Source organism: Penicillium longicatenatum (genome assembly GCF_028827895.1).
Source record: "Penicillium longicatenatum strain IBT 33135 chromosome Unknown contig_4_segment0_segment0, whole genome shotgun sequence".
NCBI lineage: Eukaryota > Fungi > Ascomycota > Eurotiomycetes > Eurotiales > Aspergillaceae > Penicillium > Penicillium longicatenatum.
The window spans coordinates 1,349,390-1,373,570 of record NW_026643122.1 but is presented as its reverse complement, the minus strand read 5'-3'; the positions used below and the strand labels follow the sequence as shown (position 1 = coordinate 1,373,570).

The window sequence follows — 24,181 nt, the reverse complement described above, 5'->3', positions numbered from 1 at the left end:
GCTCTTGATATTCTTGAGATATGTAGATACTTTATTCTATAGCTTGCTGTACTCATTCTCTTGTATCTGAGTCCACTCATCTTCGTTCAACTTCTGAAAGTCCATGATCTTGTCTGGTCCTCCGAAGCGATTCTGCGTAGAGTGCCAATCGCGATTCACTGCTGTTTCAGGGCGCCATCGCACAACGGACTTCAGCTCCTTTTGTAGATGCCCTTCTAAAGCATCAGAGATAAAGCCACCAATGGTAGGCATCTGCATCGCTCCATTACCGGACCCTCCCACTGCGACAAGGAGCGAAGGGTGCTCAGGATGACGATCAATCAAGAACGCACGGTCTGGCGTATCGGCATCCCAGCAAATCCTCGCAAAAGAAAATGGTCTATCCGCAAGATGTGGCATCGTATCTTTCAAAAAGTCTCTGGCGCGCATCTCTGCTTCGAGCGGAATCTGATGCTTTGCAAATGGTATGCTTCGAATCTCGTCATCATGCGATGGGTCACGAAGGAAGTTGCAGTATCCAGGGTGTTCATCGCAGATCTTAAGCTCATGTTTATCTTCATCCGGTTCCATGAAGAAGCCCTTTGCAATATTGAAGAGAACTGGAAGGTTCCGATATTTCTTCGCTTCTTCCGGTGTCATCTTTATATGGCACAGGGTCCAGGATGTAGGACGCAACTGTTTCTTGAAATCCAACAGACGATCACTCCCAGCCCCCGCAGCCAAAATAGTGTGGTCTGCCCGATGGCATCCTCCGTCCTCCGTCCGGGCTCCCACCACATCCCCATTCTCATAAAGCAAAGCGACAGCTTTACCCGATGGTGTGCCCGTTATGAATCTTGCCCCTAGGCGTTGAGCTTCCGTATATGCAGAGACCATTGCCTTCTGAGCGTGAATCCAACCTGCCCCACTCTTGCTAAACCATCCTTTCCAGCCGGGAAAGCCCCCTGTGAGAACTCCTGGCGGCATCGTTTTACGAAAGTCGTCTGCCGTCTCCAGCGACACGAATTCGGCATCAGAAGGATCGATTTCATCTTCCTTGATGTGCTGGATGAGAGCTGGAGTGTGTCCCGACACGATAAAACCTGTCTCATAGAAATATGGCTGGAAAACGGGGTCTGTCTTCCAGCCTCTCAATGCTGCTCGTGTGCAGGTTGCGAAAGCGAGGCTTCTCGCGTCCGGGTTCGCGTCTGGGGACAGTCAGCTTAGGGATCTCCCCAAGGAATATTGAATGTCAATAAAATCTTGGTCTTACCTTTCAGCTCCTTGTGTTCCATGATTTTGTTGACGTCATTCCCAGCCGCAATTGCTGACGGCACTGGATAAGGATCCAGGACCGTGACATTTGTATATCCTCGACGAACTAAATGTAAAGCGGTTGAGCAGCCCCAGGTTCCGGCTCCAACGATCAAAACCGAAGAGGCGTGATTGATGGGTTTATGCGTCATTTTGGTTTCTTCCTAGCTTGTCTTGTAACAATGACTGGAAGAAATTGTGGTAGAAAGGAAGGTAAACAGTCGCCTCCACTCTTTTAAGCTAGCGGAGTTCGGCCCGCTCACGGTGCTGTCGCTTATCAAGTCAATCGCTTGGACCTTCCATCCGCCAAAAATCCGGGGAAAATTAACTTCCTCAAACCCTCCCATCTTGTTCCCTCTTATCATGCCTCGGGTCGGCAATTACTGAGTCCAATGATATCAGTTTTCCTCGACAATGTTGTCGCTTGGAGCTTCCATGCATCTTTACCCCTCACCATGCACGCTATCTATTCAGCGAGCAAATGCTGATCGCAAGCCAGTCGGCTTGTGCCGACTAATCAATCCAATCGTCAAACTTGTTGCTAGTACCACCTCGAGGGACCGGGAGTATCTCGACTTCTATAAAATGAAGCACCCTGCCAGATTTCTCAAGAGATGAAAGCCGACGGCTACAACTGTCAAAATGGCTAGCTCTGAAAATGACCTCCTCACCGATGTTCCTGGCACGGTTTATCTAGTGGATGGTATGTCCCAGACCTCATGGGTATATATTGATATTAGGCTTACCTACGGGCTTTACAGCATCGCATGCATTGCAAGACGCGGCCCACGCTGGCAAACAAGATATTGTTCTGTTACCCCAGCCGTCAAACTCCCCGGCAGACCCCCTAGTAAGCTGCTCATACATAACGTCGAAGACATGCATCTAATTCCTGAACACAGAACTGGTCGCGTGCAAAGAAACTATGGTCCCTGTTTTTGATATCAGCCTACGCTTGCGTTTTCTCATTTGGCGAAAACAACACTGGGGCAAGCTGGACCCTGATTTCAGATGATACTGGAGTCAGCATAAATAATATGAACGGTGGATCTGCACTCAACTATCTACTTTTAGGGTTCTTCAACATCATATGGATCCCGTCGGCAATGAAGTTCGGTCGCAAGATCGTGTTTATTTCGAGTTTGCTGATCCTTTGTGGAGGCAGCATTTGGGGAGGCTTGTACCACGGCGTCGCTCAATATTTCATCGTCTCGGCACTCCAGGGTGTAGGTACTGCGGCCTATCAGGCATTGATTCAACTTACCGTAAGTATTCCCAACACGGGCCGTCTGGCAGCCATACTTATCCTTCTTAGATCTTCGATATATTTTTCACGCATGAAAGAGGCCGCATGGTTGCCACTTACATCTTCTTCCAGCAGCTCGGGTCTATTTTGGGGCTTATTCTGGGAGGATATATTTCAGATGGAATTGGCTGGCGTTGGTGCTCCCCCATCGTGGCCATTGCATGCGTACGAGTGTCCTGTCCTCCTTATCAAATTATAATCTAACTTGAAAAGGGTGTTCTCATCATACTTTTCGTGTTCACCTTTGACGATACCATGTTCCCAAGGTATCGATTTAAGACCCCACGTCATGAGCGATCAGAGCCGATGGAACGTGCAGCGGATGGTGTCGAATCCGAGAAAAAGACAGGGCTCGAGTCCCCAATAACCGAAGTCGAGAGTAACAGTCTAGGCGAAGACATCACCACTAGAACATACTTACAGAAGATTGCATTGGTTCATTACTTCGCAGATGACCACACAACCTGGTTTCAATACTTCCGTCGCCCGTTCTACCTCTTCGCCTTCCCCAACATCGTACTTGCTGGAATCCAGTTTGCATTCGGATGTACTGCAGGTATTGTGACCTTCAACACTATCTCCGAAATAATGACAGAGGCCCCGTATAACTGGAGTGCTGGATCTGCCGGCCTGATCTTCCTAGCCGCTCTAGTTGGAAATATACTCGGGTATGCCCTCGTTCCCGCAACTACTTCTCACCGGGTTATTTTAGCTGACTCAGACTAGTATGGGGGTCGGTTGGCTGTCAGATTGGGTCGTTTTGATCCTCGCAAGACGAAACAACGGATACAAAGAGCCAGAGATGCGTCTCTGGGCATACATATTTCCCTTCATCTTTGGCGCCATTGGGTACTTTACGTACGGCTGGGCCGCGACAAATGGCGATCACTGGATAGCCATTGCGGTGGCACTGTGCTGCTTGATTGCGCAACAAGTTTCGTTGACAAGTATGGCCACAGCATACGCAATGGAATGTTTTGATGGAGTAGGTCGTCACTGTTCACTTGTGCTTCCCTTGTTCTTGAGTTCCTGCTAACCAGATACTTTCAATAGATTTCCGGCGAACTTGTTGTTGTACTTGCAATCTGCTCCTCACTAATCAACTTCGCCATCTCGTACTCCGTTCAGCCCTTCATAGATGCCACGAATTACGGATGGGCATTCACATTTTTCGGCATCTTGGTTGTTCTTGCCGTTTTGATGGGGATCCCAATGATAATATGGGGGAAAACATGGCGCCGAAATTGCAATGGGCGGTATGAGAAGTTCTTGGCAGAAGCTGGGTTTGACACTCGTTGAACTTGGTAGTTTCGGAAGGTAATGAGCGTGTGTGATCATACGTTAGCTCATTGAATTATATCAGACCAATCCTGCACGCGGAGGAAAGAAGGCAGCACCGTCATACGTATTCGGCTTTTTCCTTGTGATAATTGGTTCGTCTTGATGTCGATTTGGTTGAGGCTAGGATCACCCGGGAAAACATCGTTGTATGCGATTTCATACAAATAAGCTTCTCAAAATGATATAATTTGGCACGCCTGCATCAATTTTTGATTGGCTTATTCACTACACCGGATTCCACTTCTACCAACGTGCTTATGGACACCGAGTTGCCCCACTCTCCAATTCGGGCCGCAGGTGAAGGTGAAGCCTTAAAGCTTCGATTTATATTAGGTAAAGAAAGGGTTCCGCTGGAAGAATTCTATATTTTGTTTGAGAAAAAAAAAATAACTCAAGAAACATAGGAGATGATTACATGAAATGCTACATGTAGTTTGCTAGCCGAGCTAGACTAAAGGACGAAAAAAGTAGTACATGGGTTCAGAGGATATCAGGGTACCGCATCGCGTCTAGAAGTGGATAGGCTTGGAGTAGGTGGCCATAGCAGCCTCCTTGAAGGCCTCGGAGAGGGTGGGGTGGGCGTGACATGTGCGGGCAATGTCCTCACTGGAGGCACCGTACTCGACGGCAAGGGTGGCCTCAGCGATCATCTCGCCGGCACCGGGGCCAATGATGTGGACACCCAGGATGCGGTCAGTCTCGGCATCGGCGATGAACTTGACAACACCCTCAGTGTCGAGGTTGGTCTTAGCACGGGAGTTGGCGCTGAAGGGGAAAGTGCCGACATTGTACTTGACACCGGAGGCCTTGACCTCAGCCTCGTTCTGACCGACCCAGGCGACCTCGGGGTGGGTGTACATGACGGAGGGAATGGCGGCGTAGTTAACGTGACCGTGGCCCTTCTTAATGTACTCGATGGCAGCGACGGCCTCCTCCTCGGCCTTGTGGGCCAGCATGGGGCCGAAAGTCACATCACCAACGACGCGGATGTGGGGGACCTTGGTACGGTACTCCTGGTCGATGACGAGACGGCCACGGTCGTCCTTGTCGATGCCGACGCTCTCGAGGTTAAGACCCTCGGTGTAGGGGCGACGACCAATGGCGACGAGAACAACATCCGCATCGAGGGTCTCCTCCTTGCCACCCTTGGAAGACTCAAGGCTCAGGCTGACGGTAGCGCCGCTGTCATCACCCTTGGTAACCTTGGTGTTGGTCTTGAACTTAATGCCCTGCTTGCCGAGAATCTTCTGGGCCTGCTTGGCGATCTCAGCGTCCATACCGGGGCCACCAATCTGGCCAAGGAACTCAACAACGGTGACCTCAGAACCGAGACGGGACCAGACGGAAGCCTATTCATTAAAGTGTTAGATTTGAATTGCGCGTGCCGTAGAAAGCCGGCAGGCTGGGGACATGAAAGGTGTTCATACCATCTCGAGACCGATGATACCACCACCGATGACAACCATCTTCTTGGGAACCTCCTGGAGCTCAAGAGCACCAGTGCTGGTAATGATGCGCTTCTCATCAATGTTAAGGCCGGGGAAGGGAGTAGACTCGGAGCCGGTGGCAATGATAATGTTCTTGCCGCGGATGGTCTGCTCACCACCATCGAGCAGGTCGACCTTGACGGTGTTGGCATCAACGAAGGAGCCGGCTCCCTTGATGTAGTCGACGCCGTTCTTCTTCAGAAGGAACTCAACACCCTTGGTCAGGCCGTCAACGGAAGTCTCCTTGGCCTTGAGCATCTGAGCAAGGTTGAGCTTGACATCGCCAACCTCGATACCGCGCTTCTTGGTGTCGTGGAGAATCTGGTGGTAAAGGTGGGAGTTGTTGAGGAGGGACTTAGAGGGGATACAGCCAACGTTAAGGCAAGTACCACCGAGCTTTCCGCGTTTCTCGATACAAGCAGTCTGTCGGAGTGTCCAGTTAGCACGTAGATCGAAGTAGATTGATCGGCGATCGGTCAGGCTCATCCACAGAATGGAGAAGCTAGCAAGGCAATAAATTCGGCTTCATACCTTCAAACCCTCCTGGCCGGCCTTAATGGCAGCAACGTAACCGGCAACACCACCACCGATGATAACGAGATCGTGGTCCCCTGTTGTCCGGAGGGCCGGGAAATCAGCAATCGCATCCGGGAAGAGGAGGAAAGACCTCCAATATATTCATCCTGTAGATTTAGATAGAGACATACCGGACTCGGCAGCGTAGCCACGTTTTGAGCCGCCAACGAAGAGCATAGGAGTGGCGATGAAGGTAGTAGGGACAGCCTTAGGGCCGCAAGCGCGGAGGCTTGCCCGCGGCGCAGCACGGGGTAGAACAGCGCGGAACATTGCGATTGTCGAAATTAAAGAAGATAATATTCAGAATAGAAAGTGAAGCCTCCACGGGAAATGACCTGGAGGGGAGGATGGCAAGGTAGCGCAAAAGGGGAGGTGCTTTTGAAGTTACGGGAAGAGAGGACTGAGCTTTTGCGGTATTTTGAGATTGGCCGACAGGGTTATGTAAGCAGGTCGGGTCGACTCGGTAAGGTGGCTGCCACTGCCGGATGACAATGCCGATTTGGCTATTGTTTCTTCTCTCGTGGAAAGGATCAAATTGTTTGAAAAAGTATAGAAATCTAGAGGGGAAGCAGAAAAAGTCACTTATAATACATGGGGAAACTACCTCAATGTTCTGGCCATGGAATAAGCCAGCTACGACGGGAAGTCTGAAGACCTTTTCCGCCCTCCACCCACCCGGCCAGATCTTACCCCGGGGAGATTTCGATGCTTAGCGCTATTTCTAGCGTTGATTGAATATAATTCTCCAGGCGGTTAGTTACCCGCGGACCTCTAGTCGCCTGGATCAGGTTTACCGGTTCCGCCTCCCCGGCTATACTCGGCGTGGCCACCTCAAGGTTTCAAGAATGCTATGGTCTTACAAATACTCCGTAGCTTTTGTCCTGCTAACTCGAGACCTTTATTCCCAAACAACTCAATGAGTAGGTGCCTTCTTATTGCTTGGTAAGATTGGAAAGGCAGCAAAGGAAATATAACATCCTTGATGGATTGATCCATTTTAGTACCCATATATCTAGTGCTATCAGGCCCATGCCACATTCGAAAGTCCTCACTGACATACCAAAATACCATATTGAATGAGTGCCGACGAAGGGGATTGCGGAGACTGACGATCTGAAGACTCAGATTCCATTCTTACTATAAATGTGTCGACCTAAGCTGACGAAATGCTTAGTTCTTCCCATTTCCTGTCAGATGCACTGAGCACCTCGGCAGCCTTTCCAGCATGTTCAACCGCATCAGGGCCAACAAGAAGGCGAAGAGGAGGCTCTTTCTCACCCAAAACTTTCAGCACAATGTCGGCAACCTTGTTCGGCATAGAAATCTCGGTTCCAGATAACTGGCGAAGAAATGCGGCGAAGGCACCAACAGTCGCTTGGTAAGGCTCACTAACAGGAGGAATTTGCATAGATGAGCCAGCCCAATCGGTCCGGATACCACCAGGCTCAAGAACCGTAACATTGATGCCAAAAGGAGCCACCTCCTGAGCCAGTACAGTAGAGAATCCGCCAACAGCCCACTTAGCACACTGATAGGCGGAAAGACCTGGAATGCCGACACGGCCGCCAACCGAGGAGACCTGGAAAATATGACCTGATCTCTGTTGGCGAAGGATAGGGATCACAGCCTTGGAAACGTAAACGACGCCCATGAGATTGGCGTCAACCTGGGTACGGAAGTCATCGATATCAATATCCTCGATCGAGGCCGTATTGGCATATCCTGCGTTGTTAACAACGACGTCGATGCGGCCGAATTTCTCATGTCCAGACTTGACGGCTTGGAGGACTTGCTCGTTGTTTGTTACGTCTAGAGCGACTGGAAGGACACGGTCGTTGCCATATTTTTCAACAAGCTCAGCAAGCTGTTCAGGCTTGCGAGCAGTAGCGATGACAGAGTCTCCGTTGTCGAGAGCAATCTCGGCGATGGCGCGGCCAAGACCGCGGGAGGACCCAGTGATAAACCAGACTCTCGTCATGGTGAGATGTATGGAGATTAACCGAAGAATATATAAGATCTTCTCGCGGGGTGTGATGGGATGATAATGATTTGAATATTGACAGATTCGGAGATTTCCAGGATGTCTTTATAGGTGCTCGATGATACCAGCAGATTACATCCTTTTGCGTGCGGCCGCATGTGGTTGTCTACATAAGCCAGCCCGCTGGAGCGGCCGCGAGTCTAGTCAATGGTAACAGTCCAATAGAGTTCACTACTTGCCATCATCTCCACTTGATTCTGTCAGTACTAGAGACAGAGTACTAGAGATAAAGGGCCTTCCGCGGTCTTCCATAAAAAGATTAACGATAACCGGAGTTTCTCCTTCACACCGATAAAGTTGAAAAATCCGGTCATTCCCGCTAGTCATAACTCAATATCAGTAGTAACACTAGATAGTATTTTCTTATATCTGCACCTGGAATCATGTTCGACGTACCATCTCAATCTTGGAGTGTTGTTTTAGAACGACTTAATGTCTATTCAAGCTAGAGTCCATCATATGTAGAAATTACTTCAGAATAGAGAAGAATAAAAAGAAGCGTTTGGATTACGATGCTTGTTAGAGCTTTGATTTAGTGGCTTGCAGAACATGAAAAATGAAATGCGAATCAAATAAGTTTCGAAATCTCCATTTTCACGAGCGGCGGCCGTAAAAATGCCAAGTCATCGACTAGGTGATGTAAGAAGCATCGCCGGTAAGCAGCCGTACAATAGCCGTTGCTTACTCTCTGAAATTCTCCAAACATTTAGGGGACATCTTAAGCGTAACTACTTGGAACCTGCTTAGCTTCCTTGGAGCTGGTGCTGGTCACACGAGTCTCCTTAACACTGGGTGGAAGTTCATTTATTAGCATATTTCGAATTATCAATTCAATAGCATCAACATGCACACGGGCCAATACCCAATATCATACTTACTGGCTGACGTAGCGGCTTGTCGGGGACGACCTTAATGGGCAATGACGTTTGACACCTTGATTATTTCGATCTAAAAACAAACAGCGGCCGCATTTTCCACTGGTCAGTGAGATTACGTAATTTGCGATTTTGTGAGTACGGCCGCAAATCCGCTGGTTTAGCCCCCCCCCCCCCAGTCCTCGATGGAGGTGAACCTGAAATCAGCATATCCTCAGCGTCAGACATGCCGGATCCTTAAATCCACCAATTGGCTAGATGGCTTTTGCATGCCTTCATGCGAGGTGGAGACCGTCTCTGGCCGCCCTTTCAGCCGAACCTTCAGAGCACCAGGCTGCCGCTCGCTGGCTTTTCGCTGGCTCACGTATAATCACAGGTACAATATTGGTACTTGGTTTTCGCTATGACCAGTGGGGCACAAATCTATCTCTGGGTACTATTAAATCCCGGTAGAGACGAATTTCTCTGTGTGTCTACAGTAACAGAATCCATTGGAAATGGAATGAATCTATTCCTAGGCAATGCGGATCTGCAAGGAAGATAACCACAATTTCTGAAAGATGTCAGATCGAAGCCAAAATGAACTTCGATGAAACTTTCATCTCGCCCAAAGGCTGTCCGGACGGCTTCTCTCCATGGACCCGGAGAGGAGAAATACGACATGTGAGCAATCTAAGTAATGCTCGGAGAGATGCCAGGCAAGTGGATGTTCGTTATCACCACGCCATTTATAAATGATCATATTTGTAAATCACGTGGGTCTTTTCTAATATAATCAAGAAGGTTTGGGGACTCTATGGACTTGCGGATGTACGGTGCTGCTAGAGTCTACTCGCAGAATCATGCCCACGCCCTTCTCCCTGAGAGGGGCTCACGGGCGCGATGCTGGAGGATCGTCCCTCCTCATCAAATCTCGATCAAATGTATATCCTTTTTGGATTTTGCCAAGACCCTTTTTCTTTGGGCGGACCCAGAGTTGACGTGTGTGAAGGTTTAGGCTCGGGGGAACTCCGATATAGTCTCCATCTCTCAGCATCCAATAATGTAACCAAAACGACAAGCCCAACGCTCACGGGGGGATGATGAGAAATTTCAGTACAAGTCGAATCTGTGGCATAACCGCGCGACAAAATGCAGGTCTGTCTTCATGGCCAGTTGCAGCCCATTTTCTATCTCGGCCACTGAAGCGGCTTGCCGAGACAGGACGAAAGTCTAGAGTTCTCCGCATGGGGTCGCTCTTTCTCCGGCCTGGATTCCTGGCGGGGACCACCTCCAGCTCTTATTGGCCACTCGGCGGAAGACTGCCAACATTGACCCGTTTATCCCGTCGATTTGCAGCAATACGTAGTGCCTTTGTCTAAGTCAAGACTGTTTCGCGCTTTCGGATTGCCGATTTCAGTTCTGACCGGCTAAAAGCCAACCAGCCCCGCGTACCGTGATTTCTCCTCTCCCCACGCCGGATCCAATGTCCAGACCCGGTTTTTCTTCTCCAGACTGTGGGGAATCAAACACTTCGGAGTCCACCGCATGACCTTGTTCCTGTTTATTCCCGTGTTCCGCCGGGATGTAACCATATTCGACGTCGCTCCTTACTTTCCTGGGATCAAACTCGGCCGATCCCCGTGGGGAGGTTTCCTCACTATTCGCAGCTCGGACCGGAATGGGACTTGGCTTTGCGTTTAAAAGGCCCGAGGACCCGTTATGATGTCGCGCGACAACGGAAGTTGTGTTTGAATTTACCCCGCGGGGCTGGATGTTCTATCTATTGGCTTGCGGATATAAACCGGGCTTAAGTGCTATCATTCTTTTTGATCTCGGCCCTCTATACTCTTTCGTGACGCCGCACTGGTTGTACCTGGTACAAATTCGACTCCGTTTTGAGACTTCATTCCGCTCAGGATGTCTGACAGAATCCCCTCATGGAATGTCGTCCACAAGTTGGAGAAGCGACAGCTTCTTATTGCGATTAACTGCATCGCTGCATTGTCAATCCTCTTCTTCGGATACGACCAAGGAATGATGTCGGGTGTGAACAATGCCGAAGACTACGTCAAATTGATGAAATTTGGATACACAAAAATGGAAGATGGCGAAGCGACTGTGGTGGTCACTAATTCCTTACTACAAGGTGGAATTGTGGCCGTGTATTACTTGGGAACATTGTGTGGTGGGTTGTTCGGTGGCTGGTTGGGAGATCGTATGGGCAGAATCAAGTCTATTGCAGCTGGTGCTGTTTGGGCGATCGTGGGTGCCAGCCTGCAGTGCTCGGCTCAAAACCATGACTGGATGATCTGCGGTAAGTAGATAGTCAACAACAGTGACATAACCTGGGGCTAAGACTATACAGCACGTTTCGTCAACGGAATCGGGACCGGTATTTTGAACGCCATTGTCCCTGTCTGGGCTACGGAAACCGCCGAGCATACTTCGAGAGGACAGTTCATTGCGATCGAGTTTACTTTGAACATCTTTGGTGTCGTTCTCGCCTACTGGCTAGAGTTGTATGTTCGGGCTCGTGTATATGTGGTTCCGCATTATCTAACGACGTTCTTAGTGGCCTGTCATTCATTGATGAAGGTAGATCTCCTTTCCGCTGGCGGTTCCCCATCGGGTTCCAAATTATATTCCTTTTGGTTCTGTTCTGTGCCGTCTGGTTCTTCCCCGAATCCCCTCGCTGGCTGGTGAAAGTTGGCCGGGAAGAAGAAGCTCGGTACATTCTCCAGCGTCTCCGCGGAAGTAGCCCCGAGGACCGCGTCCGCGCCGAGGCCGAATTTCTCGATATCCAGGCCATCGCAGAAATGGAGAAGACGGTTGTCCATGGGAACTCTTACCTTTCCATGCTCTTTGGTTATAAATCGGGTGACCTCCACATCGGCCGTCGTGTCCAACTCGTCATCTGGCTTCAGATCATGCAGGAATGGGTGGGTATCGCTGGTGTCACCGTATATGCTCCCACAATCTTCAGCATTGCAGGATTCGACTCGACAAAGAGCCAGTGGATTAGTGGTTTGAACAATGTCTTCTACATGGTATGTTGTAACCACAATCAATGCGAAATTGCTTCGTCAGAGTATTGATGTTTTGATGTGTTCAGTTTGCCACGCTTGTCTGTGTTTTTACATTGGACCGTATTGGCCGTCGATGGACCTTGTACTGGGGCTCGGTCGTTCAAGGAATTGCTATGTTCCTAGCGGGTGGTTTCTCCCGTCTCGCCATCAACGCTAAGGCAGCCGGTGACACGGGCAACGCATCCTCATATGGTGCAGCCGCAGCTTCGATGATTTTTATCTTCACATCGACTTTCGGAGCGACCTGGCTCACTGTGCCTTGGCTTTACCCTGCCGAAATCTTCCCGTTGGCTGTGCGTGCTCGCGGAAACGCATGGGGAGTCGTTGGTTGGAGTATCGGAAACGGATGGCTGGTGAGTGAAATAACCAAGCATTACCTTCTGGTGAATGAGTGCTGATGTCATTTCCCATAGACTCTTCTGTGTCCCGTCATGTTTAGCGCTATTGGCGAGAAGACGCTTTATGTGTTCGCTGCGAGCAACGTCATCACCATTCCGATGGTCTGGGCTCTGTACCCCGAGAGCAACCAACGTACACTGGAAGATATGGACCTGTTGTTTGCGGCCAAGACACCTTGGACCTGGGATGCGGAGAAGACCTTTGCTCGTTTGAAGGCCGAGAACCCCGGTATGGTCTCGGCGGTTAGTCGCAAAGGCAGTATAGATCCGGAGACTGGCAAGGTGTTGCTTGCCGCACCAAAGGGTGATGAAAATGCCTCTTCTGCCGACCATGTTGATAACGCATAATTCTGTTGAAGTACGAGTTAAGCATGAATCTAGATATTAATTGACAACTCTTCACATCACTAGCTCTAAATATAAATTTTCTAAAAAAAGATTTGATCCATATCTGCTAGATGATGCTATGAGGTTCCAATGATGCTACGAGTATCACGAATCTCCTGAGCCATAATGATAAATAGGCTCAATGTCTTGGGAGCTCTGATTATCCACAGATGATTATAAATCCTGATGATTCAGAACCTTGGATTTAGATTGCGGACGGTGGATCTGATTGGTCACTTTGAGAACAACGTTTCGAGGCTACAAGCTCTACTTCAACTTCGACCCTTAAAGTTGGGATAATTCCCAATTTTCCTACCCAAGTTTTGAACATTTTTCATCTCCCCAACTAAAAAAAAAAATCTTGTGGCATAAATCCACATAGCTATATCTCAGTGAGCTTCCCGTCGCGTTGACGCGTCATATCGCGTCAACTCTAATCAATACGATTAAGCAACTAACAAAAACAGACTCAACTCCAAAACCAGTCAAAAATATCGAATAAGAAGCACACACCGGAAGGATCAACAACTTCAAGTCAATTCAACTGGAAATTCACAACCGAAGCCAAGCCTAGAATGACAAGCACCGCAATTATAAACCCAGAGGCTCTAGGCACAACAACCCCACAGTCCAATGGTCCTCAAACAAAGCCACTTAATTTCAAACCCACACCGAAATCCAATCTCGAAACCCAGAAATACCTCCGCCGAATATCCCTTCACCCAACCTTGACCCCTTACCGCCGCCGCGTCTACCGCGTCCTTCTCTCTGTTCCCGCCGGTCGCTGGACAACCTACTCCGCTATGGCAACATATCTCAACTCCAGCGCGCGAGCTGTGGGCAATGCCATGCGCACGAATCCGTTTGCGCCCGAGGTACCCTGTCATCGTGTGCTTGCTGCTGGGGGGTGCTTGGGTGGGTACAAGGGGGAAGGGATGGCGGTTAAGCATGTGAGTGATGGGTCTTTTAGGGATGAGAAGAGGATAAGGCTGAAAGACGAGGGGGTTTTGTTTGATGATGCAGGAAAGGCGAGTGGAGTTTGCTTTACGGATTTTGAAGATTTGGGCGGGAAAAAGTGATTTGATGCTATTTTCTTTCTATTGAGTTAAGGCGCAGGGATTGAGTTTGCTTTACGGATTTTGAAGATTTGGGTAGGAAAGGTATACTTAATCTCTCGTCCCTTAACGTAGACCCTAAGCATAGATTAATTAGGCGCACTAGGTATCAAGTACTCCCGGAGCACTCCCGGAGCTGCTCCCTGAGCACCCCGATCGCTCACCCCTGGTGCTCCGGCTGGCCCACAACATGCTGCTTTGTTGTTTCACGTCCTCCGACGATAAGCGCTTTGCTACGGTCGCTCCTAGGAGCTCGAGCAAAGATATGACCTAATCGCACACGGTAACGTAATTCACCCCCAAGCGAGCCACCCCCCCATCCGAGCCACCCCATCAACTTTCGATAATTCAAATTAACGTAATTCAACCAAAACAACGTAATATTAAATATATAAGCTATTTAGCTAAATTTGGACAATGTGTTATCTTATGCCCCTGAATACCGCATTTAGAGCATTTTGGTGGCGCCCTAGATCGTCGTCCTTGTGCTCCTAGTTGACCGGTCGGCTCACTATTTTGAGGTTCAAATCGAGCTTTTCTAGTAATTTTTGCTAGCTCTTTAAGCTTAGCGACGGATACACCCTCTGGATAAGCTATCTGGAGCTTAGACGTTGCTTTTTTTTGCTTAATTTTCTCGTTTCCAGCACGTAAAAGCTCGTTTTCTCGAGCAAGAAAAGCGGTTGATTGCATCGTGATTTGATAAGCTTTTAGCACCTAATCTATAGCGGAATTCAATGGACTTGGAGGGCTCCTAGAGCGTTGATTTAAGAGCTTTTTAATCGAGGAAGCTTGCTTCTAGAGCTGCTTATAATTCGATGGTGTCTTAGGCTCCCATGCGCTACTTTCGCTTCCTCGAGATAGTGGTGGGGTAGGCGTACGAAGTCGAATATTAAGCTTTGAAATCACTCGATTTGGATTATATGGGACTAATCCAGTTGCTAAGAAGCTATTTCTGATCGTTTCTGCTTTAAAAGCCTCGTTTCGAGCGATTGGAAAAGCGTCAAGAAAGTCCAATTTATCAATATGATTTTGACCCATCCGCATAACGTTTTCAACGCATTTCCCATACGCACGCTTTAAGATAGCAAAACAACCTATATTAAGAGGTTATAAAAGATGTGAAGAGTGCGCTGGCATGCAAATTGGAATCACGTCGTTTTAATAGCAAATTTCGTCGAATTTTGGAGTTAAATGGCTTCTATAACCATCGAGAACTAGAAGTCAATATTTCCCCTTTATCCTCGAGAAAGTTGATGGAAGAAAGATCTTTTAAAGCCAACGAAGTCTAATCTCGTCCGAGGTCCATCTATTTAGACTAACCTTGAATTGCTAGTTATCTAGAAGGCCTATAGTCTAACCTTCGTTAAAGAGTTTGGCTTTAAATATCACTATTAGAGGAAGGCTATATCTAGACGCGCCTATATACTTAATTAAGGTTACCTATTCACGATTCCCGGGCTATAAACGAGCTCGCTGACCGTAATATTTAGCTCTTGTTATAACCTTTGTGGTCGCGGTTAAGCCTATTGCGAAGCCTGTCTTATCAAAGTTATATATATCATCTTTATGGATCCTATGCTTGGATATTATCTATTGAACTAGGTTAAACCATTCTTTAATGATTTCTAGGTCCTCGCACTTAGCGCGCTCGTAATTATAGCGTCTTGAGAACCTAGTAACGAGCTCTAGGTGACGTTTAATGAATTTTATGACCTAATTTTTACTGACTGTTTAAATCGGGGTCGTTCCATATATCGCTAGTAAGAGATTGGCTATTTCTTGCACTATAGAAGGTCGTGGGGCTACTCTATGTATATCCATAGAGATTGTCTATTTCTTAAGCGAATTCTCCTTGATTTTAGTTAATTTAAACGTTTTGACGCGTGATTTAACGTGATTTTGACGTCTGTTAAGACGGAATTGGAGCGTTATGCGAGGGATATTATATATAAGCGCTGCTTGATGAATTGTCAATTTTTCCTACTTTTTAATAGCCTAGATAGCAAGTAGAATCTAACCCTCTTTTTGAGTCAAATTTTGACGATTTTGAGAGCGAATTGGGGGTATGGTGGTTGGTTAAAGAAGGGTGAGACTAATTAATTAACGCGTTTTGGTTAGGGTGGCTTAGATAGGGGGGTGGCTCGCTTAGGGGTGAATTACGTTAATGTATTTCATAAGCGAGCGAGACACCTGGTTGGCCGAGACACCCCATTAACTTTTAATAATTTAAATTAGTATAATTTAACCATAACTATAATATTAAATATATAAGCTATTTAGCTAAATTTGGATAATGTGTTATATTATGCCCCTAAATACCGCATTTAGAGCATTTTGGTGGCGCCCTAGATCGTCGTCCTTGTGCTCCTGGTTAACCGGTCGGCTCACTATTTTAAGGTTTAAATCGAGCTTTTCTAGCAATTTTAGCTAGCTCTTTAAGCTTAGCGATGGATACGCCCTCTAGATGAGCTATCTAGAGCTTAGACCTTGCTTTTTTTTACTTAATTTTCTCGTTTCTAGCACGTAAAAGCTCGTTTTCTCGGGCAAGAAAAGCAGTTAATTACATCGTGATTTAGCACGCTTTTAGCACTTAATCTATGGCAGAATTAAGCGGGCTTAGAGGGTTCTTAGAGCGCTATTTTAAGAGCTTTTTAATTAAAGAAGCTTGCTTCTAGAGCTACTTATAATTTAATGGCGTCTAAGGCTCCCACGCGCTACTTTAGCTTCCTTGAGATGGTGGTAGTATAGGCGTCTAGAGCTAAATATTAAGCTTTAAAATAACCCGATTTAGATCATATAGGACTAAGCCAGTTGCTGAGAAGCTATTTCTGATTGTTTCTGCTTTAAAAGCCTCGATTCGAGCGGTTGGAAAAGCGTTAAGAAAGTCTAATTTATCGATATGATTTTAACCCGTCCGTATAACGTTTTCAATGCATTTCCTATACGCACGCTTTAAGATAGTAAAATAACCTATATTAAGAGGTTATAAAAGATGTGAAGAGTGCGCTAGCATATAAATTAGAATCACATCGTTTTGATAGTAAATTTCGTCGAATTTTAGAGTTAAATGGCTTCTATGACCATCGAGAACTAGAAGTTAATATTTCCCCTTTATCCTCGAGAAAGTTAATAGAAGAAAGATCTTTTAAAGCCAACGAAGTCTAATCTCGTCTAAGGTCCATCCATTATCGCTAACCTTAAATTACCAGTGATCTAGAAGCCCTATAGTCCAAGCTTCGTTAAAGAGTTTAGCTTTAAAGATCACTATTAGAGGAAGGCTATATCCAGACGCGCCTATATACTTAATCGAGGTCACCTACTCACGATTTCTAGGTTATAAAACTAAGCGTTGACTATAATATTCTGCTCTCGTAACAACTTTTACAGTCGCGGTTAAGCCCATCGCGAAGCCTATCTCATCAAAGTTATATATATCATCTTCGAGGATCCCGTGCTCAGATATTATTTTTTGAACCAGGTTAAACCATTCTTTAATGATTTTTAGGTCCTCATACTTAGCACGCTTATAATTATAGCGTCTTAAGAACCTTATATCGAGCTCTAGGTGTCGTTTAATATAGTTCATAACCCAGTTCTTACTAATAGTCTAGATCGGGGTTATTCCACGTGTCGCGAGTAAGAGATTAGCCATTTCTTGCACCATAGAAGGTCGTGGTGCTACTCCACGTATATCCATAGAGATCACCCATTTTTTAAGCGAATTCTCCTCAACTTTAGTTAGTTTGAACGAATTTGCGCGTAATTTAACGCGGTTTTTACGTCCTTTAAGACAGTGGTGGAGCGTCGAATTGGGTATATCGTATATACGTGCTACCTCGCGAATTGACAGTTTTTCCTACTTTTCAAAAGCTTGGATAGCAAGCAAGATACGTCCTTCTTGTTGCGTCAAATTTTGACGATTTTGAGAGCGAATTGGTGGCATGGTAGGTGGTTGAAGAAGGAAGGTCTAATTAATTGACGCGTTTTGGTTGGGGTGTCTCGGCCGACCGGGTGTCTCGCTCGCTTGTGAAATACGTTAACTGTCTGTTTCCAGTGCTTGCTCACTCGACTTTATCGCTTAATGACCAGAGTCTGCCATGCCGTCGATATCCTACGAACACGTTCTCCATGGTCTCCTGTTATTCATCGTAGATACATGTATTCTTTGACGAATATCAAAGAGGGAAATTTGGTCGCTGTCCCTGGCTCTATACTCTGGATTAGTTCAGCCCCAGAACTATCATTCATTACTACAGCCTGACACAAGCTCCATGGCCCATCGGCCGTGAAAACACATAATTTGATGTATTTCAGGATGAACCAACTGAGCCAGAGCGCGAGCACGTGCACCTGCATGCACGGCCTATTCCAAGAAGCAGAAAGCGAGCCTTGGCGGAATCGGATTCTCCCCGGAAACGAACTCAGACCCTCTATCCTACCGCTGCAGATACGAATATGTCTTCAAGAAGAAGAGGCAGTCTGAATGATAGAGTTCCATCCCAGAATGAGAACGGCCATCCACATGGACTCACCAGCATTGTAAACTCAATACGAGACCTGAAACATTTCTATCGTTTGGCTAGCGCAGAAGCACAGATTCCAGATGATTTGACCGACGAAGGGATTTGGGATGAAAATCTCGCCGTGATTCGGAGCACAATCAAAGATCTCCAGCACTCATACGGCATCATCGCTACGAGAAACCCGGAGTACTCCGTCAATGGTCCTAATTTAAATGCGAACATGCCAAGATAATGTGGGAATGATGCCAAGGGACTAACGGTAATTTGCTGGAGACACTAGATTGATCAGGGTCTAGTATAAGTAGGGTATTGTAAGGGGGACGGAAAGTTTGATGTAAACCTGCTCATAGCCCTGAGGACTATAAAGCGGTTTTTCCAAGGTTCCGATGAGGCTGGACTTTTCTCCGTCCTCAACTCCCCTCTAAACCACCGCAACATCCAAAGTCGACCCATCATGTCGCTACTTCCAAAGCCGATGAAGCAATATAACTGGCTTCCAGATTACATGCAAAACATCTATCAATGGCTCCATTACTGTGAGCCTACCTGGGGCTACACCATCTACCGGACGACCTACACTCCCCAATCCAATGCCGCTTTCCCGCGTATGGTCGACCTTACCACTAAGTACATGAAGAACGCATTCTACAAGGATTACGAAACTTCCCTTCGCGAAAGATCTAGGGTAAATGAGTTTAATATCACTCCCTGGGATGAAATCTGGCCTAATTACCAGCCACGGGTAATTGAAGATGCTTCCCGGTTCGACGGAGCATCGATAAACCAGCTCCGCGAGCATTTCAGGGCTGATGCAATTGAGCGTGATGTGCTCGATGTTTTCCCTGGCTATCGCATGTTTATTATCATTGACGAAGAAAGCTTTCAAACCTTACAAAACGCTCCCTTTCCAGAGAACTCGAAATACGAAGAGAGGAGACATTATTATGTGAAACTCGTCGAGGCGTTAGAGGTAGATCCATCTGAGGATTTCCAAGGGTGGATGAAGTGCTCCCTGCCCTCGTTGTGGGAGGTTTGGTCGGATATGCAGGACACGGCTTATATGAAGGATACTTCTTCAATGATACCTGACGATACTGATGTTTTGTGAATTCTTTATGTCATGTGGGATTGAATACTATAGTAATTAGACCCAAGATTTAATAGCTATATATTGTCGGCTCTGCGACCGAAATTGTTTATTGCATTAAACTGCCTAGTTAATTAACGATCTAAGATACAGTCGACGTAATGTTAAAAAAGTCACCATCGTTATCTATCAATTCACACGGTTGCTTAGCTTCAATCCAGATCATCTATGTCAATCTTCATATCCGTCGCATCCGCCTTTAACTTATCCAGAGTCTCGATAGTAGGTATGACATTGGATCCCGTCCTCACTGCCCACAGCCGTCTCATGTTAGCTATATGGCTAAGGGCCTAATTGGTATTCGTTATTCTAATATGCCGAAACCAGTCTTGGAACCATTGATCCCACTAATCCTGGATATAGACTGCCTCGTTTCCATCGGTGACCCACTACTGGTCTCCTAGGCCCTACTCCCTTATGGCCAAGCCAGGTAGCGCATGCCAGTATCCAGAAATGGATGTTATGCGATCCCCTAGTTGGTTTAACGTGTAGAGGTCCCTGAGTATAGAGTCTCTTAGCATCAAGGGGAACTTCCGGCCCATTGCTTAGCGAAATTTGATGGAAGAAATGTCGGGTTACATCAAGTAGTGTGGATGGAATTGGGTCGCGAGCTCCGGCCAAGGCGAGACGGATTTATGGTTAAGTATTCCCCTAGACTTGGGAGGCCTTTCATTTATGCCACGAGGTTTAACTAAAGATGAGACTAGGTGGTAGATCACGGTTTACCGATTAAGGCTTGTTGCCGCTGATCGCGGCACTGGCCCTAACGATCTTCTAGGTTCCAGTGTGGGCCGATCATGCTCAAATTCATCATAATCATCTTTATTATGGTCACCTCCATCATAAGCGTGGTAATATAAGCGTAACTAGTCATGGCAATACGCTCGAAATGGTATAAAATGCACTTACCGTTTTAAAAGAAGTCAATAAAGATCGAACGGAGAATCCCAATTTCAATAAAGATACCTTTTCTAAATCCCGCAAAGGCGCAAGAGCAACTACTAAGCCTTTAGACTATAGCCCTGAGTCTATAAAGACTGCCCGTCTTTAGATAAGAGATTTTTCTTTAAATAAAACGAGCGGAAATAGCCCTTACGTGATTCCACCTAAGCTAGCTAAGGCCGCTCGCATTATCGCTAAATCCACCATTGATAAACCGATAGGCGATCAGCCTCAGGTTATAGCGAATATCCGAGAGAAGTATAGCAAGGGCTACATACATTCTAATACGCCCGCCCAGGCCCTAGTCAGACTAAATAGACTCTATGGCTATAGTGTATTTGAAAGTGGTGATGGGACTAGTGACATAAGTGATAACAAGACTACCAAAGCGACGCTTAACAAGCGTGATGATGCTTCCAAGTACTAGATAGCCATAGTGGACCAGACTAGATAAAGTCCATTCGCACCTAGTGGCTATAAGGTATATTTCCCATTTAGCATCACCCCCCCTTTCTGCACTTTCACTTCATTTCTTTCGCCAATTATGCTGTGTAAATCTGGTGTGACCTGTGTCCCTCTTTTATCTCTCCCTTACTTCTCCAAACTAAGAGCCGCTCCTGATCAATATTCTTTAGGTTTGGAGAAATGTTAAAGACTACGGCGCTATTGGCGACGGAGTCACAGATGACACAGCGGCTATCAACCGTAGACATCGCCAAAACCCACAAAGCCCAAAGCCCAACCCAACCCAACCCACAAATGGGTTGGGCTTTGGGCCTGACTCTAGGCCCATTTCCAGGTTTTGGCGATGTCTAGTTGGTACCATACCGAATTAATGGCGCAGGAGATGATACTACACCGCATAGATCTGCTCACTGTTTAAAAATCCTGATATGCAACAGAAGACGCCGATACTCTCTCTGAAATGAATGAAACAAATAATCAAGAAAGAACGACCCTTCAATCATTATGCGGTCGCACGGTTATCCGGGTTGGCAACAATCGAGTCGTAAAATCGGGCAATATCCGCTCCCATGAAGCCTCAACACTTCATTTCATTGCGACAAACACAACAATTTCTGTACCGAAAGTCCATGATATTCAATGGGAAGATGGTAAAGTCGTGGGTATTGTGATGTACTACATGCCTGGCAAGCGACTCGATGAAGCATGGGATACTTTAGACTCCGATCAGAAGCACTCCATCGCATCCGAGCTATTGATCGCGGCAAAGCCATAATTGGACAGATAGCATCAATAGAAGGCGGTCCGTTTGATTCTGAGAAGCAGTTCAACGAATTTATATTGGGAGACATTGTCAAGTCAGCACCAAATATACTGCGACATTACGCCAAATTTGCGCTTATGAATGACCATGAGATTGTTTTCACTCATGCCGATTTGTCACCGCGTAATATCCTCGTCGAAGGAGGCCGGGTCACAGCTATTCTTGACTGGGAATATGCCGGCTGGTACCCGGAACACTGGGAATACATCCAGGCGCTTCGGCAACTGAAACCGATGCCCGACTGGCCAGAATACTTGTCACGTATTCTTCCTCCCCGTTACGAGAGAGAATACATAGGTATGTCTTTCCTAGCTCGTCTTTTACGCCATTAGCGGGCATAGCTACTATGGATATCATGTAGACATATAGGATGGTGCTCAATTAAGCAAGAAATAATTACTCTATCCTTTAATGTTCAAGAAAACTTAATCACAAAATAGTATATATTCCTATCTGTCCTTTGCTGAAAGCATCGCTGGTTGATGCCATGGTCTTTTTATTATCAAGCTAAGGCGCAGGGATTGAGTTTGGTTAGTTGGAATTTCAATGCATACTTGTGAAATGTTCTACAGTTTGTTTCTCTCGCCAAGAGCTGCAAATCACGGACAAAGTAGATGTTGCTCTAGCTCTTCAAGTCTAGGTACCAATGAATGACGCCTTGACGGTAGTGATGTCATTTCTGATGGGTACTTGTGATAGCATTGCAGCCTAGGAATCTCGCAATGATTACAAGAACAATTGTCGAGGCATCTGAGTAAACCTTAGAACTAGGTTTCAATCTTGATACCTAAATGACTTTTGGATCAGAAAGCCAAAATGGAGTTGGCTCACCCTCCAATAGTTTCCCAGTCCTATCGCACCCCAGTGTTACACCCTTAGGCCCACCCATAAATCTTACTACATATGCATATGTGCATAGAGTTCTCATCTGTATTCGCCAAAACCAGTGCGAGATCAGCACTTGATCCACCTACACGAAACGGCTTCGCTGCCTGAAAAGACCTGAGGGCTGTAAATGGTAGGAGCAGATATTCCTGTCACCTGAGATCCCCATCTTAATCATAATGGTTGTTCTCTACCCAAAAATATGGAGACTCATCGCCACAGGGGTGATTCAAGTGGCGATGGGGGCCGTTTCTATATACGAGATACGGTCCAATGCGCGACAGGCGGATGATCTACAGAAATCGACCCCGAATGGAACATGGGGTGCGTGGTACCCACATTACACCTGCCAAATAAGTGACATCGGATCAGGGATTCCTTGCCATTTGATCGCTGTGGAGAATTCCAAATCCACTTTTACGGGAATCCAAAACAGAGGGTCTAATGAAGAACGCGTTTGGTACACCCATTGTAGGTCCCGTCGTGGCATGAGAACGGAGCACTAGGACACTTGAAACCGCCTGGTGGATATTTAATTCAATAGCTTCCCTAGTAAGTAATCTATGCGATATCATTTGTTCATGCGCAGTGACGCAAGTAGGAATTTTCTACGTTGTCAACGGGGTACATCTTGGCAGCTAAGTGGAGTGTTCCGAGTATGGAAGATGCGATGCGATCGACAGATCCCCGGTCAACCTTTGTATGCAAGACCAAATGATTATCAGTGGAGTTTACGCAAAAGGGAAATCGTACGACTCGTCGCTATAGTCGCATACTCTCTCCCTTTGTCTTTCTCTTATCTACCACCGTTTGCCGTCTCTATCTACAGCGTTTGACTCGATCGTGGAGGTTCCCCATATCGTTACGGCAGGACAACAAAGAAAGGAAGCAGATACCCGTGGATGTACCTGAACCTAATGAAACCGCTAATGCGAAAACATCAGCCAAAACCTGCGAGCGAAGGATTCTAGAGCTCGAGCGCTAGTGTGTGGATTTGGCTAATGGGTTTTCCTTTGTTTGCTTTTTGTGAACCGAACGAAGCCGGGTGATTGGTGCGATTTCTTCTAGAAGCGGGTATGGTCGCAGTTCCTGAATTCGAGCATGCATAAATTGGTTTTTATCTAACCTATAGGAGTGTACGCTTAATTTGTTCTTCGGCGCTCCTCGGTACACCCAGTCGAGGAGATACTGCTTACGGGCTAGTGCAGTAGTGTCTGTCGCACGGCAGTCGCGCGTCATTTGTTTGTGGAGTCGGTGCCACAACACCGTACTGGCTCCAAGGTCACTGAAACCATTGAAGTCTATCGTATCTTGTAGTCTAGACCTAGTCCAAACAAAAGGAAAAAGCAAATTGAAGTGGAGGGGAAAATTAGGAATGGATTCGGGCTTTGCCCAATCATTTAATGTATGCAATAATGTGACGTGACCATCGCGATCGTCGCTATGAATCATATCAAATGTGGGAACTGGTATCCCGAACCTGGGCAAGGAACTGTCTATCGACATATA

The 24,181-nt window shown here is 46.8% G+C and overlaps 8 protein-coding genes across 8 annotated transcripts; 5 read left to right on the top strand and 3 right to left on the bottom strand.

Moving 5' to 3' along the window:
• Window positions 1-36: 36 nt before the first annotated feature.
• On the bottom strand, window positions 37-1,457 carry N7484_007331 (NAD(P)/FAD-dependent oxidoreductase; the record flags this gene model as incomplete). Its single annotated transcript, XM_057117718.1, has 2 exons — window positions 37-1,187; window positions 1,253-1,457. Coding segments are annotated over 2 exons (1,356 nt in total), but the record flags the coding sequence as incomplete, so codon positions are not given.
• A 478-nt stretch (window positions 1,458-1,935) lies between these two features.
• On the top strand, window positions 1,936-3,898 carry N7484_007330 (putative MFS transporter; the record flags this gene model as incomplete). Its single annotated transcript, XM_057117717.1, has 7 exons — window positions 1,936-1,996; window positions 2,055-2,143; window positions 2,196-2,558; window positions 2,609-2,764; window positions 2,813-3,267; window positions 3,326-3,584; window positions 3,653-3,898. 7 exons carry the CDS (start codon window positions 1,936-1,938, stop codon window positions 3,896-3,898), a joined length of 1,629 nt encoding a protein of 542 aa, XP_056970752.1.
• A 551-nt stretch (window positions 3,899-4,449) lies between these two features.
• Window positions 4,450-6,273, bottom strand: N7484_007329 (dihydrolipoyl dehydrogenase; the record flags this gene model as incomplete). Its single annotated transcript, XM_057117716.1, has 4 exons — window positions 4,450-5,289; window positions 5,368-5,850; window positions 5,959-6,038; window positions 6,135-6,273. The coding sequence occupies 4 exons, from the start codon at window positions 6,271-6,273 to the stop codon at window positions 4,450-4,452; spliced, it is 1,542 nt and encodes a 513-aa protein (XP_056970751.1).
• An 883-nt stretch (window positions 6,274-7,156) lies between these two features.
• Window positions 7,157-7,981, bottom strand: N7484_007328 (Bcboa17; the record flags this gene model as incomplete). Its single annotated transcript, XM_057117715.1, has 1 exon — window positions 7,157-7,981. One exon carries the CDS (start codon window positions 7,979-7,981, stop codon window positions 7,157-7,159), a length of 825 nt encoding a protein of 274 aa, XP_056970750.1.
• A 2,837-nt stretch (window positions 7,982-10,818) lies between these two features.
• N7484_007327 (uncharacterized protein) lies at window positions 10,819-13,851 on the top strand (the record flags this gene model as incomplete). Its single annotated transcript, XM_057117714.1, has 6 exons — window positions 10,819-11,215; window positions 11,267-11,420; window positions 11,474-11,948; window positions 12,014-12,340; window positions 12,401-12,718; window positions 13,342-13,851. 6 exons carry the CDS (start codon window positions 10,819-10,821, stop codon window positions 13,849-13,851), a joined length of 2,181 nt encoding a protein of 726 aa, XP_056970749.1.
• Window positions 13,852-18,864: 5,013 nt separating this feature from the next.
• Window positions 18,865-19,518, top strand: N7484_007326 (uncharacterized protein; the record flags this gene model as incomplete). Its single annotated transcript, XM_057117713.1, has 1 exon — window positions 18,865-19,518. The coding sequence occupies one exon, from the start codon at window positions 18,865-18,867 to the stop codon at window positions 19,516-19,518; it is 654 nt and encodes a 217-aa protein (XP_056970748.1).
• A 1,906-nt stretch (window positions 19,519-21,424) lies between these two features.
• N7484_007325 (uncharacterized protein) lies at window positions 21,425-21,739 on the top strand (the record flags this gene model as incomplete). The annotated part of the gene is made up of 1 exon (XM_057117712.1): window positions 21,425-21,739. One exon carries the CDS (start codon window positions 21,425-21,427, stop codon window positions 21,737-21,739), a length of 315 nt encoding a protein of 104 aa, XP_056970747.1.
• Window positions 21,740-21,864: 125 nt separating this feature from the next.
• N7484_007324 (uncharacterized protein) lies at window positions 21,865-22,119 on the top strand (the record flags this gene model as incomplete). The annotated part of the gene is given in 2 exon segments (XM_057117711.1): window positions 21,865-22,084; window positions 22,100-22,119. 2 exon segments carry the CDS (start codon window positions 21,865-21,867, stop codon window positions 22,117-22,119), a joined length of 240 nt encoding a protein of 79 aa, XP_056970746.1.
• Window positions 22,120-24,181: the final 2,062 nt, after the last annotated feature.